The sequence below is a fragment of the Erithacus rubecula genome, assembly GCF_903797595.1.
Source record: "Erithacus rubecula genome assembly, chromosome: 2".
NCBI lineage: Eukaryota > Metazoa > Chordata > Aves > Passeriformes > Muscicapidae > Erithacus > Erithacus rubecula.
The window spans coordinates 27,759,206-27,772,630 of NC_136685.1; the positions used below are offsets into that span (position 1 = coordinate 27,759,206).

General features: G+C 35.2%; 1 protein-coding gene across 1 annotated transcript in view; it reads left to right on the forward strand.

Annotated features, from left to right (window-relative positions):
* Positions 1 to 13,425, forward strand: part of COL19A1 (collagen type XIX alpha 1 chain) — a 170,923-nt gene that overhangs the window by 98,569 nt on the left and 58,929 nt on the right. Inside the window, exon 15 of the mRNA XM_079332225.1 lies at positions 6,673 to 6,720. Within this exon, the coding sequence (XP_079188351.1) occupies positions 6,673 to 6,720 (48 nt within the window). The remainder of the gene's footprint in view (positions 1 to 6,672; positions 6,721 to 13,425) is intronic.

Below are 13,425 nucleotides of genomic sequence, written 5' to 3' on the forward strand. Positions count from 1 at the left end.
TAGCTTCCACAGTATAACTTACAAATATTCTCTTCTTCAAAAAGCACTTTTTAATTATGGGAACAGAAGATTACCTCTTTGTTGAAATAGAAAATGGTTTAGCAGTTACAGTGCAGATTTTATCTTCTTTATGCAGTAATACTGATAATGAAGGCACAAGGGAAGATTGAAGTCATAACCTTACAGTAAATTTGTTTTTCAAAAATTCTTACTCTGATTAATTGGCAGGAATGTGATTTATATGTCCTTCACTAGGATAATGATTTGAAAATTGTCCCATATGCAGTAGACATCAATGTAATGAATAATTCTGATTTACTCCTCAGGATTTTAATTATACTTTTTTGATTAGCAAATAAGCATATGTTTATTAAAAGTACTAGGTTCATGAATGTAAACTTCTGTGAAATTACTCTTCCAATTTCTCTCTCAAGTTATTGTCTCTGAAAGAAAGTACATTTCAAGAAAAGTTGACAGACAGAGCTAAAGAAATGACCAAACCCAAAGAATAATGACACCAGTAAGGAACATATTTTCTGTTTACTCCAGTAATAAGTTATCAAGAAAATATAGCTTATTGTGTTTTCTGGCAGACTGAAATATTTCTGCTAAATGTTGTGTCCTTTTCTGTATAAGTAAATGGATTGAAAGCAGTTTAGAAAGAAAAGTGGTGTAACAGCAAAACAATATGGTCAGTGCAGTAACTTTAAGGGGCTGAGCAGGTGTACAAATCTTTCCACTTGCTGTCTCAAGGTACTTTCGTAAGGATGTGACTGAGATCAGGTCATGTTTGGAAATACTTAAGATAAAGGTAGCCTAATTTCCCTCATAAATGGTAATTCAACAGGAAATTAGTCATCCTTCTGGGATTTTCCTGTGCCATTTTTCCCATTGTTTTTGCCATATTTGTAAAGTGAGGCATGTCTGCAAGCTCTGTGGGCTTCCGTGTGGGTGGTGATGGACAGTCTTCTGGACAAGAAGAGGAAACTGTGGTAATTGTATTTTAAGGTCCCTTCCTCATTCTTCTGTTTGGGGTTCAAGGTAGGGCAGCATCAGAGTGGCAGTGAGTAAACTGCCTTGAAGATACCTGAGAAACCAACACTGTGACCATCTTGACTGGAGGGAAGTTATTCATGTTTCAGTTCCTTTGCTTGCAGAGTGTGATAGTCTGTTTATACCTGGGAGGAAGCCATTCATTTACATTCAGTATGGTACAAACAGGCCAAAAAGGAAAATATCCTCAGCATAGGGTAGAAGGATCACGGTGACCTACACACTAGAACTTCTTCTCTACAAACACCTCCAGATTGAGTGGGTGCCTTTAAGACCTACTGAACTGCATCTTGTTGCATCCTGTCTGGGCTGCTGTGCCATTCTCACAGTGCAGCCCCAGCAGTAGCATCCATCCCATGAGCAGTATTTGGGTGGCTGGCAAGTGCTCCTCAAGTCAGTCAGGCTGCAGTTCTTCACTGTGACCACCCACTGTGTTATGTCAGGAATTTGGAAAGCTGTGGTCACATTTTACCTGACTCCTGATTACCGTGATTCCATGCTGCTCTCCTTGTGGAGTTTGCAGAGGGATCATTGAAAGTGTAATTCAACAACGTGACAGCTTTTCTTTATCCTGATGAGGACTGTGCTTTAAAGAACTACATCAATCTCTTGCAATGGGAATTGCCCACCAGCTGGCTTTTAAAAATATTTCAGCAGTGATGTTGTACCAGTGGAACTTTACCTTTCTCTTTATCAACATAATGTTTTGCAATTCCTTGGCAAAATAATGCCTGTTAGAGCTGGGTCTTTTTGAAGTAGAAAATTTTATCATTGTAAAAGCTTCCATATTCAAAGGATGAAAAAATGACCTATTCTTACATTATCACAAGGTGTTAATGCATACCTAATTTAGACTTTGTCTTTGTTTAACTCATCTCACTAAATCACATACATTTTCTCCCTGTCTAGTAGTATTTATCCTGTAAAAATTTAGGTTAAATGTTTGTTGGAATGCATAGTGAGGGAAAACTGGGTGAAAGTAGCTTTGTGTTTGCAGAACACACAAACCAGTCTATAAATGAAATAATTTTTGTGCCTTAATTAGACCTGCATTATTATTGCTACCATTTGTACTATATTTAATTTATGTTGAGAAGGAAACGTATTCCAGCTCAGAATGTATTCCAGCAACACTACCTGCAAGTACATAAGGCAGCTGTCTACCCTTCTGCTTCAAAAACTATCAGCTATGTTCTAAAGCAACTTTCAAAATCCCAAAAATATATGTACTTGTCTAATATTTTACTCTCTTGGCATCAACCCTAATCTTCTGTGAATAGTAACATGAATAATAGCTTTAAGTAACCTCGCTATTCCACTTCAGCTGGGGCTTTTTTCCTTTTTTTTAAACATTCTTTGTTTCACCATGGGGTCTCAATAAAAGCTTTGCTTTTTTGAGATGTTCTTAGGCACTTTCTCTGAGTTATTAAATTTATGAACTGTGCTTCCACTATGTCTCTGCAGATGCTTGTTCTGTTGTATTGGGTATATAAAAATGCTTTTGCACCTGCAGAGTCACATGACAGGATTTTAGCCCTTCTACACTAAGTGGCTTTGATAGCTCCACACTCATAAATTTTAAATCAACAGTTTCTGAAACTTGAAAGAGCTTAACTGGCTGAACTGTTTACCGATTTTTCTGTAACTTTTTAACATATTTTTCTTCTGCTGTCTCAATATAAATCTTATTAGTTTTTATCTCCTGATACTTGCAAAAATATTAGCTGTTAAAGTACTTAAATTTTAATTCCTACAGATATTTTTCAATACAAATTCTTTTAAAAACTCATTCATTCTACTGCAGCATTTTTTAAACCTGTTGTTTTTTCCTAGTTTCCCTCAACTAAGGCTTAGACTGTTTTGATGATATTTCATTTAAATATCTGTCTGCATGTTCTTCACAGTGTGGTTGCTTTTTCTATTCTATTCTATTCTGTGTTCTAACAAGCATCTTTTCCCTTGTCAACACTTTCCTTTATGGTTTACCTTTTATAAAGGGATTCACAAGTTTCTGCTCTTCATTTTCAAGGTTTTGTACAGCCCTCTTATGCCCACCAGTGCATCATTATCATCTCTCTTCATAGCCACCCTCACACATTGTGGTAGATTTTCTAAGTTTCATCTGTACTAAAAAACATCTCCACTTTACTGGCTTTTATTTTCCCCAAACTACATAGTAATGTTTGAGACATTTACACTTCATGTTCCTCAACTCCTTCAGGTATGTTACTCCAAGAGGCTTGCTTGGTCTGTGACAGGAACAGGCCTTATAGACTGTATATGTTATTTTAATTTACTGCTTCATTAAGTAAGTAGAAGGCTACCACCTTTCAGCCCCAAAGGTGGCCTGGCAGAGTCAGGAAAATCCTTAGAAGAATGAATCATATTTTCCTGCCAGACTTATGTCACACAAATAGATTTGTTTTATACCTCACAGTGCCTTGTGCTGTTCCTAGACATTGTTCTTCTCATCACCACAGCCATGCTCTTGACAGTTCAAAAGTGTCAGAGGGACTGTGATGCACAGGGAATGATTTCAATTGCCTTGCAATATCTGAATGGCACCCATAAGAAAGGTTTGGACAGGCTTTAGCTGAGCCTGTTGAGATAGGACAAGGGATAAAGCTGAAGGAGGTATTAAACTGAAGGAGGGTCAATTTAATAACAAGGTTTTTTTACAATGAGGGTGATGAAACACTGGAACAAATTGCCCATAGAGTTGGTGGATGCACCATCCCTGAAAACTTTCAAGTCCAGGTTGGTTGTGAATATGACCCTGCTCATTACAGAAGGGTTGGACTAGATGACCTTTAAAGCTCCCTTCCAGCCCAAACCATAGTATGGCTCTATGATCCATATTGCTTTGGCTGCTGTTTACCTGAGGAGTTTGTACTTGTAGAATAAATTGCCTTCTGACATAAATGTTTTGAACACAATCCTCAGCATATGCCATATAAGATAGATAGATAGATAGATAGATAGATAGATAGATAGATAGATAGATAGATAGATAGATAGATAGATAGATAGATAGATAGATAGAGGTATGTGTGCTCAGTCTATATTATATCCCTTTATGTGTTGTGGTGGGCTCCTCTGACCAGCTGTGCTATCCATGGCTGGAGGGAGTCAAATCTGCTCTTTGATCTCCGAAGGAAGATCTCCAGAAATTAAATAGGAATGTGACTTAGGTAGATACTTTAGTCTGCCTTCCTACAAACATGTATTTCTATTCATTGCCAAGTTCTATGGGAGTTCAATAGTAAATTTTTATTCATCTGTTTAGACATAAGTCACTGTAGAAGGTTTCTTTTTCATTTCCCCTGCAGGTTTCATCTGCAGTTATTTTTCCATGATCTCTTGCAGTGAATGTTGAGCAGAGATAACATTGCTAAGTCATTACTTTGGCCAAGTTACTAGTTTTAGAGCTGTGTTAGTTAACATGGCCCATGTTGTCCTATCACTTTTTAAACAGAAGATCCCACTGAAGCTGGTGTGAACTTTTACCTCTGTTTCAATATCAGGATGTGGCTCCTTGTACAGGGGAGTCCTCCCTGCCTAGTTACCAATTGTACACAGCTCTCCTCCCTTTCCTTGAAGATAAATCTCCTTATCTGGTTCCTTTTTCTTGACAATAATATTGTAGAGAGAAGAAAAAGAATAAAAGTTCTCCTTGGATAAAAATGTTGGCTATTAATTATCACTATTGTGCAGTTGCATTCCTGTGTAATTCTTGTCCCCTTGGAGCCTTATTGTACAGATATGTGAGGCCAAGTATTTCCTCCCCCATAAAACGGACATTACAGGTTTTCATCTCATTCTCCTGCATAAAGTTGTCACTAAAATGAAAAATTAACAAAACAAAATTCCATCTCTTCCTGAATTCCCAGAATTTCTTTACAGAATTAGAATATTGCTAACATGTAGACAGAACACTGCAAGTTCCACACTACCTAGATGAGAAAGTAAAGAAACTTTACAGAGGTCACATTGTCATGCTGCTTTATGGGTTTGTGTATGTACAAACTCATAACTTGCACTGTAATTAACTTTCCGTGATATTATTTGTTGGACACAACAAATACATGCATATTTTAGTTCCATAAACCTATGGTGAAAGATGGAAATAGGGTGCATCAACTTTGTAAAAGATCCCTTATCCTGTTTACATTAGAAACTGAAATTATAGGAGAAATATCCTATAGTGAAATACTGTCTGAGATATATTTTTAGCTTCAGTGTTTGAAAGTGGGTAGAAATGGAAAAGCTCTTGAAGTGACCACTTATTTTTAAAATTGAAGTCAGACTACATTCTAATCAACTTAAGACATTACTTGAAGATATATGAGCTAGTAGCTTTGGAATGCCTACTTACTTTCTCCCATTTTCATTGGAAATTAGAGATCATAAACGAACTCCTTAAATTAATTTCTAGAAATCTGGGTGCTTTAAAAAGTCATGATTGTCAGGGTACCTCAGTTCAATCTTATTGGGTCAATAAATAAGCATCATTGATTCTAAGTAGAGTATTTGAATTTGACCAAAGATATAACTCATGGTGAAGCAATACATGAGTATGAATAATTTTAAAGATTTTAAAATTTTAATATTTCAAGTTCTTAAATAAACAAAATGTATTTCTTTAATTTTGTGGCACCCTGTAAGAATATGCAATATAACATGCAAGGCTTTTTTTTTTTTCACTTAAATTATTCAATGCAGAACTGTTACATATTCTTTGCTGATTACATTGAAAATGATTTCACATTTCTTGTTGCTGTAATGGAAATTGGATTGCTTCCTCAAAGTAATTTTTTAATTGTATTCCAAGGTGACTCATGAAGTAAAGGGGGAGTGGGGGGAATGACTGCTCTAAGTTGTTCTGAGATTTTATATGAAGGCTTTATGGTTATATTGTACATTAGTCAGACATAAAATTAAAGCCTCAAAGCATCAGAACTGGTCTGTGATTTTATCTGTGACTGAAAAAGGCAGATCCTCGCACTGAGTTCAGAAGGAAGGCTCGCAGTTCAAGGATATATTCAAAACACTCAAAGCTCCTGTGCTTGTTCAGGAGAGAGGGAGAGAGAGAACAAGTCACTCAAGTGTTTAGGAAAGCCAAGCCAGATATGCAGAGGAAGCTGCACAGGGCTGGTTCTTAGGATCCAGCAAGCATAAGGCCTTCTGCTATATTTAGTTCCCTTTCCCTGACTTCCCCTCCCCATTCAGTGCTCGTGTTTAAATTTGAGTTGTACAGTAAGTTGTCTTTCATTTAAAATAACTTTTTTTGTCATTTTTATGGCATCCTAACTTAGCAAAATAAACCACTTTTCAATTAATACTGCAGTTAAATATAACTATGCTTAATTAGTGCTGACTTACCTCTTCTTTTCCAAAGGATACTGCCTTTATATGATGGAATGTGATTAATAACTATTTGTGCTTTTCCTTGCACCTTAATATAACATTGAAGGAGTTGTTAGGAATAGCCAATTCTTATTATTAGAAATAAATGCCTTGTCTTGCCATCTGGATCTTTGGACTAGTCTCACTTCTATAGAAAAATAGAGGATGAAAATAGCACTGAATGTTGTAATTGTTTAATGTTTGTATTTTCAGGGTTTGCTGGAGGGTCCCCAAGGCCCACCTGGCAAAGAAGGTCAGAGGGTGAGTAAACTTGCTGAACAACTGGTGAGTGTGCTAACAGCTTGATGTGCAACTTCTGCCTAGGCACTAATAAAAAAGGGTAAAGTAGCAGCTGAGTATGAAGCATGCTGACAACAAACTGAGCCTTGACACTTGAGGTTTCTCTCCAGTTGAAGGAGATTTAACAATTTCAACCATCTAAAATGTTTTAATGACTGGCAGCACAGATGTATTGTGTTTTGTGTAGGGGGTTTCTGCTGTAATTTTAGATGAAATAATATTAAAACTTTTCAGTTTTCCTATCTTTAGCAGAGGTGAACTCTACCTTCAACCTCTGAGAAATATAAATATATGAAATATATATATGTTAAATATATGAAATATATAAAATTAGGGACATTATCTAAAATATTAACAGAAACCAGTAGTACTGACCCAGGTCTTTTAATACCATTTTGCAAATGTCAATGCCTAACATATGTGTACAACAGATATGATACAGTCAAGGGGGCTGGGGAATATGAATATGCCAAATACATTAAATAAACCTTTGGTTATTTAGAATTTTAATACAATTAAGTAACCGACTGACTGGTTTCTCCATGTTCTTTTTTTATTTTCCCTGACTTTTTGAATTTGATAATTCATTAGAACAGACAACGAATATTTATGATTGTGGTATCACAAGAATTAATTCAGTGTTGTAAATTTGTCTAATCTAATACATTCCTGAAAGTTCAAGAAGATGTTAAGACTCAAGCATTTCAATATTTTTACAAATTAAGTGTGCACCCAGTTTGCAGTTTTGAAGTTGGGTCTCAGTAATTCTTGCTTTATTTAGGCATCTTTATATTTAATATCATAGTTAAAAGTATGAAGTAAAAAAGATTTAATGTTTCTCATCATTGATCTTAGTAAACTACAGTGAATTTTTAAAGGTTAATTTAATGATACCAAAAATAGTAATAAAACTAACAGAAGACTAGCTTGAAAAAAATGAATAATGATGCATAGGCCCCAAAGCTATGTTTTATGTTAGCTTTTAAGTTTTAAAAATAGTATTAAATTCCATTTAAGTTGAACACAAAGATATGTAAGCTGAGTTTATTTATGTTTCTCACCAAGGATTGAGAATCTGTTCAGAAAGTCAGAGCAGTAATAGAGAATTCTAAGTTGTGTGATGAATATGTTATTAAAGCACATGTACTAGCATATTGACATCCTTATTAAGGATTTTATAATTACCATGACTATTATGATTAGGCTCTTAAATATATAGCATACTGTGAAAAGATAGTTATATCCCCTTTTAGCATATTTTAGAGTTCTTCTGTGGGGTATTGAACCTTCAAAAAGACAGAGTCTCCTTTAGGAACAGTTATAAACATTCTTGTGTTTTAGAAACTTCACTCTTGGAACTTCTTCATTTTTTTATGTGAAAAATTGAGAGTTAACACACTGTATTATATTTAAGGGTGGATAAATGGATTTGGAGATACTTTTAAATTTTTTCCCTTTTGCAGTAGGAATTAGCGGGTTGATATTTGCATCGTGGGCATTTTCCTGCTCACACGTAAAATTGAGCTGCTGTCACACTCCAGCCTCTATAAAAACAGAAGCTCTGATGGTTTTATAATCTCACCATGCTCACAGCTGCCTTGAGTCAAACAATGGGAACAGCAGGCTGTGGAGTCTCAGCATCTGTCTTTATCTTTCCACCATTGAAATCAACCCACAACAATTCTGCTGGCCACTCCCGCCCGACCATTAACAACATTGCTGGCAGTCTTAGCTCAACTCCCATGTGCTTTTGCGTTTCCAATACATTTAATTACACAGTAACATACCATTTGTAACAAGATCTCTGCTCTGTTTAATGACAAACAGGACAGTGCACATCTAATGGCTATTAAATCCTCCTTTATATTCAATTATAGATGTCATGTTCCTCTGTTCTACTTTCAGCAGATCCTTCAAATCTTTCACATTATATGAAGTTATTGCTTTTCTCATGGGCTGTCTTTTGAAGATTAAAGCATATTGTTGAGTGTGTAACTAGCTAATAATTTTTCTCTGACATATTATGCAGACCTGAAAAGCCATATCATGTCAATTCTGAAGACTGGAACTGTAACGTATTAGGGGGGAAAAAGCCACTCCATAAACACCTGAAAATATCTATTCAATTTGGATGCCACACTTTGAGAACATGAAATCTTATTTTAAATTTCCTTTCATATGGTAGTTGCTGTATTCAAAACTGAAATTTCCATCTATATCTGGAGCATTTTTAAGCATTCAGCTCCTTTTAAAAATGGTTCTAGATTAATAAGGATTTGAGACAGAGGGCAATCATATAGTGTGTAATGTACAGACCTTGGAATGCACATTGAAGGAAGGAACTGAGGAGAATTAACAGTGTTAATGGTGGTAGTGGAGAAATGTAGAAGTCTCAGGTTAGAGCTAGTGACTGGTAAATGGCAATAGAAGATGAGTAGAAAAGAAAGGAAAAAAGCATGCATTTTCTTTTTCAGAGTGTTTTGAGTGAGGTTTAATTATATCAGCGCAGATAAGAATTTCGTATCAGAGCTACTAAGAAATACCAAAGGTGCCTTGTCACAGAATGGGCACCCATCTCCTTGCATTCACTAAGGGGAAACTAGGAAAATTGTACCCCTACTGAGAGGAATAAGTCTGAATTTTTCACCTCACAGGAATAATTTACACAAAAAATTACATCAAAAAAATATATAATACCTATTATAGAAATAGAAATAGAATAAATGTTATTATTCTAATAAGCATAAAGATAACTGAACTGTCGTTTCTGAGGTCAAAGTTATGTCCACCTTAAAATGCTTATTGACATATGCATCAAATTGGCTTAGAAAGGCATATTTATATCATTACCTAATTAGATGGTGCCAGTGGTTTCTTTATTTCAAGTGTAAAGGGGAATCAATATATTTTTTCAAATAAAGTTTTAACAGCTTTTGTCTGATAGATGCACTGTAGGCAGAGTTACTGATGTCATTAGAGCCCGTGCATGATTATTAAATTACTGAATATGTTACTTTATATGTCTTTGATACATTATACTGTATATATAATATTATAATATAGTGCATTACTACTGTGTGGTCATACTGGGTTATCACCTGACTCTCACATCAAAGAGCAGATCCTTAATGAAGTGTTTTGTGTTAGACATGAGACCTTAATCAGCAGGAGTTTTGAGTTTTAGTTCTGGTCACTGAAAGAAATGGGTCAGTAGAAACAGCTACTCATTCCTTTTCCCTTATTCCTGCATGAGAAATACTGGACTGCTCTGTGGGCAGGCACTGCATTCATACATAATTTTTAGTGTCCATCACTCTGGCTTCAGGCATGTTACTGCTGCAGCAATTGATGCTGTCATACAACTGCTCAGAATGACATCAGGAGCTTCAGAAGGTGATTACACATCACTCAGAATAGTCCAATATTGCCAAACCACAAACAAGAGTAAGATTGGGTATTTACCTAGCACTGGATGGAATTTAAACCACAGTGGACTACTATACCATCTTCCTGGATTCCTGTGTTATGCAGAACTATTATTTTTCTCAGTCATCCTGCACTTTCTTGGTAAGCTCCTCTTGTGCAGAAGTCCAGTTTCCACTTCAAAGAATATCAACAACAGACTCTTTGCAAGTCTCCTTGAATTCTTTTTTCCAGTGTTTCTTGTCAATCACACATTTCAAAACATAAATTTTATTTTACACTGGGCGTGTAGGTAATCCTCCATTAGCCTCCAGCAACTGGGTTTTTAAACATCTTCTTTATATTGGTAAGAGGTACTTAGAGTTTTTTCTCTATAATCAAATCACCATTCCATTAATTTTCAAAAAAATTCAACTAGGGGACTTCAGCTCCCATGCAAAGAATTTTATGAGGTCTTCAAATAATTTTTGCCATGTTGCTGTGTATTCTTAAAAATTTCTTCTACCTACAGTTTACAGGCTACACGAAGCTTTCCAGACTCAGCCTTTACTGTGTTAAATGCAATGAAGTTTATATTTCCAAATTAAAATTCCAAATATTTTGAAAAGTAATGCTTCTTTTCACTGGGGTATCCCTGTAGCAGGGATTTTCCCTGAACTTGTTGCATTTTTTTATAAAAACTATTTTTTTCTGGAAATTATTCAATTTTTGAATGCTCATACTTAGAGATGGTGGTCACAAGGCACAGGACCCAAGCACTACTGAAGGAGAACTGACAGCTGTTTGCTGTCAGTTTTGTACCCAGATGGAGGACACAGCTGTCTAACTCCATAGGGCCTCACAAATGCAATCCTCTCTTGATTATTTTGAATGCTCATGGTAACTGAGAGAGGCTCCTCAAGAGTGGAAAAGAGCAAATATCACTTCTGTCTTCACAAAGGAAGGTGCAGAGAATTACAGGCCAATAACTTTTAATTCAATCCCTGGCAATTGTGAAAGAGGAAATCTTGGAGGACACATGGAGGACAAGAAGGTGATTGGGATAGTCTGCATGGAATTATGAAAGGAATATTTTCCTTGACCAAATACATGATTTCTACTATTATGTGACTGGCTAGGTGGATTAGAGGTGAGCAGTGGATGCCAACCTCAGCTTTAGCAAAGTCTTTGACATTATCTTCTTGGACAAGCTGACAAAATACAGATTGGGACTCATCAGCCTGGAGAAGGCTCAGTGGCAATCTAATCAGTGTGAAAGTGTCTGATCTGAGGGAATAAAGAAGAGGGAGACACATTTGCCTCAGTAATAGCTGGTGACAGGACAAGAGGCAATGAGTAAGAAATCTAAAAAAAAAAAAAAAAAAAAAAATCATAAACAAAACCCAGAAAGTTCTATCTGAACACAACAAAGCAGTTTTTTATTGTGAAGTTCATCAAATACTGATGCAGGTTGCCCAGAGAGGTTGGGAGTCTCCATCTGTGGAGATATTCAAAAGCTGAGTACATACAGTACTGGACACTTGATCCTGCTTGAGGACAGGGATTATACTAAGTGATCTCAAAAGTTTCCTCCAAACCAGACAATTCTGTGGTTTTTATTTGACTAGCTCTACCTTTTTCCCAGCATAGCTGCCAACAACTTTATTTTTACGGATTAATAAAAAATTTTCTTTTATATGTATTTACACAGATTATTTCTCCATTATGGTGGTTTCCCTGGTTTCAGTGATGGATTGGGTTCAAGCATTTTAAAATCTTTCTACAATATCACAGCCATATCCTTGACTATATATTCCTTGGGATGTTGCAGGTGTCCTGAAGTAAATATTTTTGAAAGAACTTCCTTATTTCCAACAGTTGTGTTTATAAAACCAAATACTTCACTTAAGAGGAAGTTATTTTGGCATTATCTTAGTAATAAATTAAACACCTCATAAAACTGAGAATCTGTTGCCATATCTAGTATTTCAACATTGATTTCACTGAAATTACATGTTTCAGTAACATGTAATTTTACTTGGGGGGGACCCTGTGGAGTTGCATACTTGCCTTAATCAGTTTACTCTCTGAGATTACAAGTTTTTCTAATCAAGCATGAATAAAGTTAGTTTGACAGAGTGGAAAATCTTCATAGATAAATGGATGGAGAACTGTTAGGTTTTCTTAACATAATTATTTTGAGTGGCATCAAAATTAATTTAAATTCAGATTACATTTATCTGATTTATCGAACTTAAATATTTCTTTGGCATAATTTGCTCTCTAGTTCAGTGAGTAATTGTTGGAGTTTACCAATTATAAAACAAACCTTACAGAACAATGATGATGTCTGCATTGCAGGTCAGCCTCCTGGCACAATGCAAAACATTTTCTTCACAGTTAAAGCTCTGGAGTTTTGGAACCTCTTTTAATCTTCTCAGTCCTTCTTGACTTTGATGTAAGTTGTTTTTAAACATGCAAAGCTCCAATTTGATTTCATTTTTAGAGTTCTGTATTTCTTTCACCCTGACATTTAACAGTCCAAAAATGCTTAATGTAAAACAGTTTTTCTCCCAGAATGTCTCTACCTTGAAGTACATATCCAGTAAACTAGGATAGAGCTTAAAAATATTTCTTTTTCCCACTTTAGCATTTAAAATGGATTGGAAAGATTGTAATTTAGAATGCTAAAGAGAGATTTGTCAATTAGAAAAATTCTGGGTTTTCTCTTGTTAATTTCCACTGTATAAATTAAAATCTAACTTGCAATGCAATAACAAAAATATTTTAACTTTTAAGAAGCTCATTCAGAATTGCAGACTCTCTTCCAAATACTCTATTATTAATATTTATTTTTATGTCTTTAGCCAAAGGTATAGAAACATGAGGGAATAAGAAATTATATCTAATAATTAAAAATTAAGGTATAAACTATCTAAATACAGTTGTAAACTAGTTCCTTGAGTGATTTTGAAATAAATTTGAGGTTTTATAAATGCATTTGAAAAATTGTGATGGATTTTGTCTAGCAATTTGTTGGACAAAGAGGTTGTGGCATTCGACTTATTGGCCTGTTTAAGAACTTTTTTTGTTAAATTCATTTTTGTTAAATTCATTTCAGTTTTATGTAATCTGGCTAGGTGTTCCCTTTAAGCATTTTATTAATGTCATAATAGAAAAACTAGAGGTGTTGTAAATCCTTCCTAAAATTATTTTGGAGACCCAAGACTGAGTACAGGAGTGCTTCTGCTTTAGTGAGAAGCT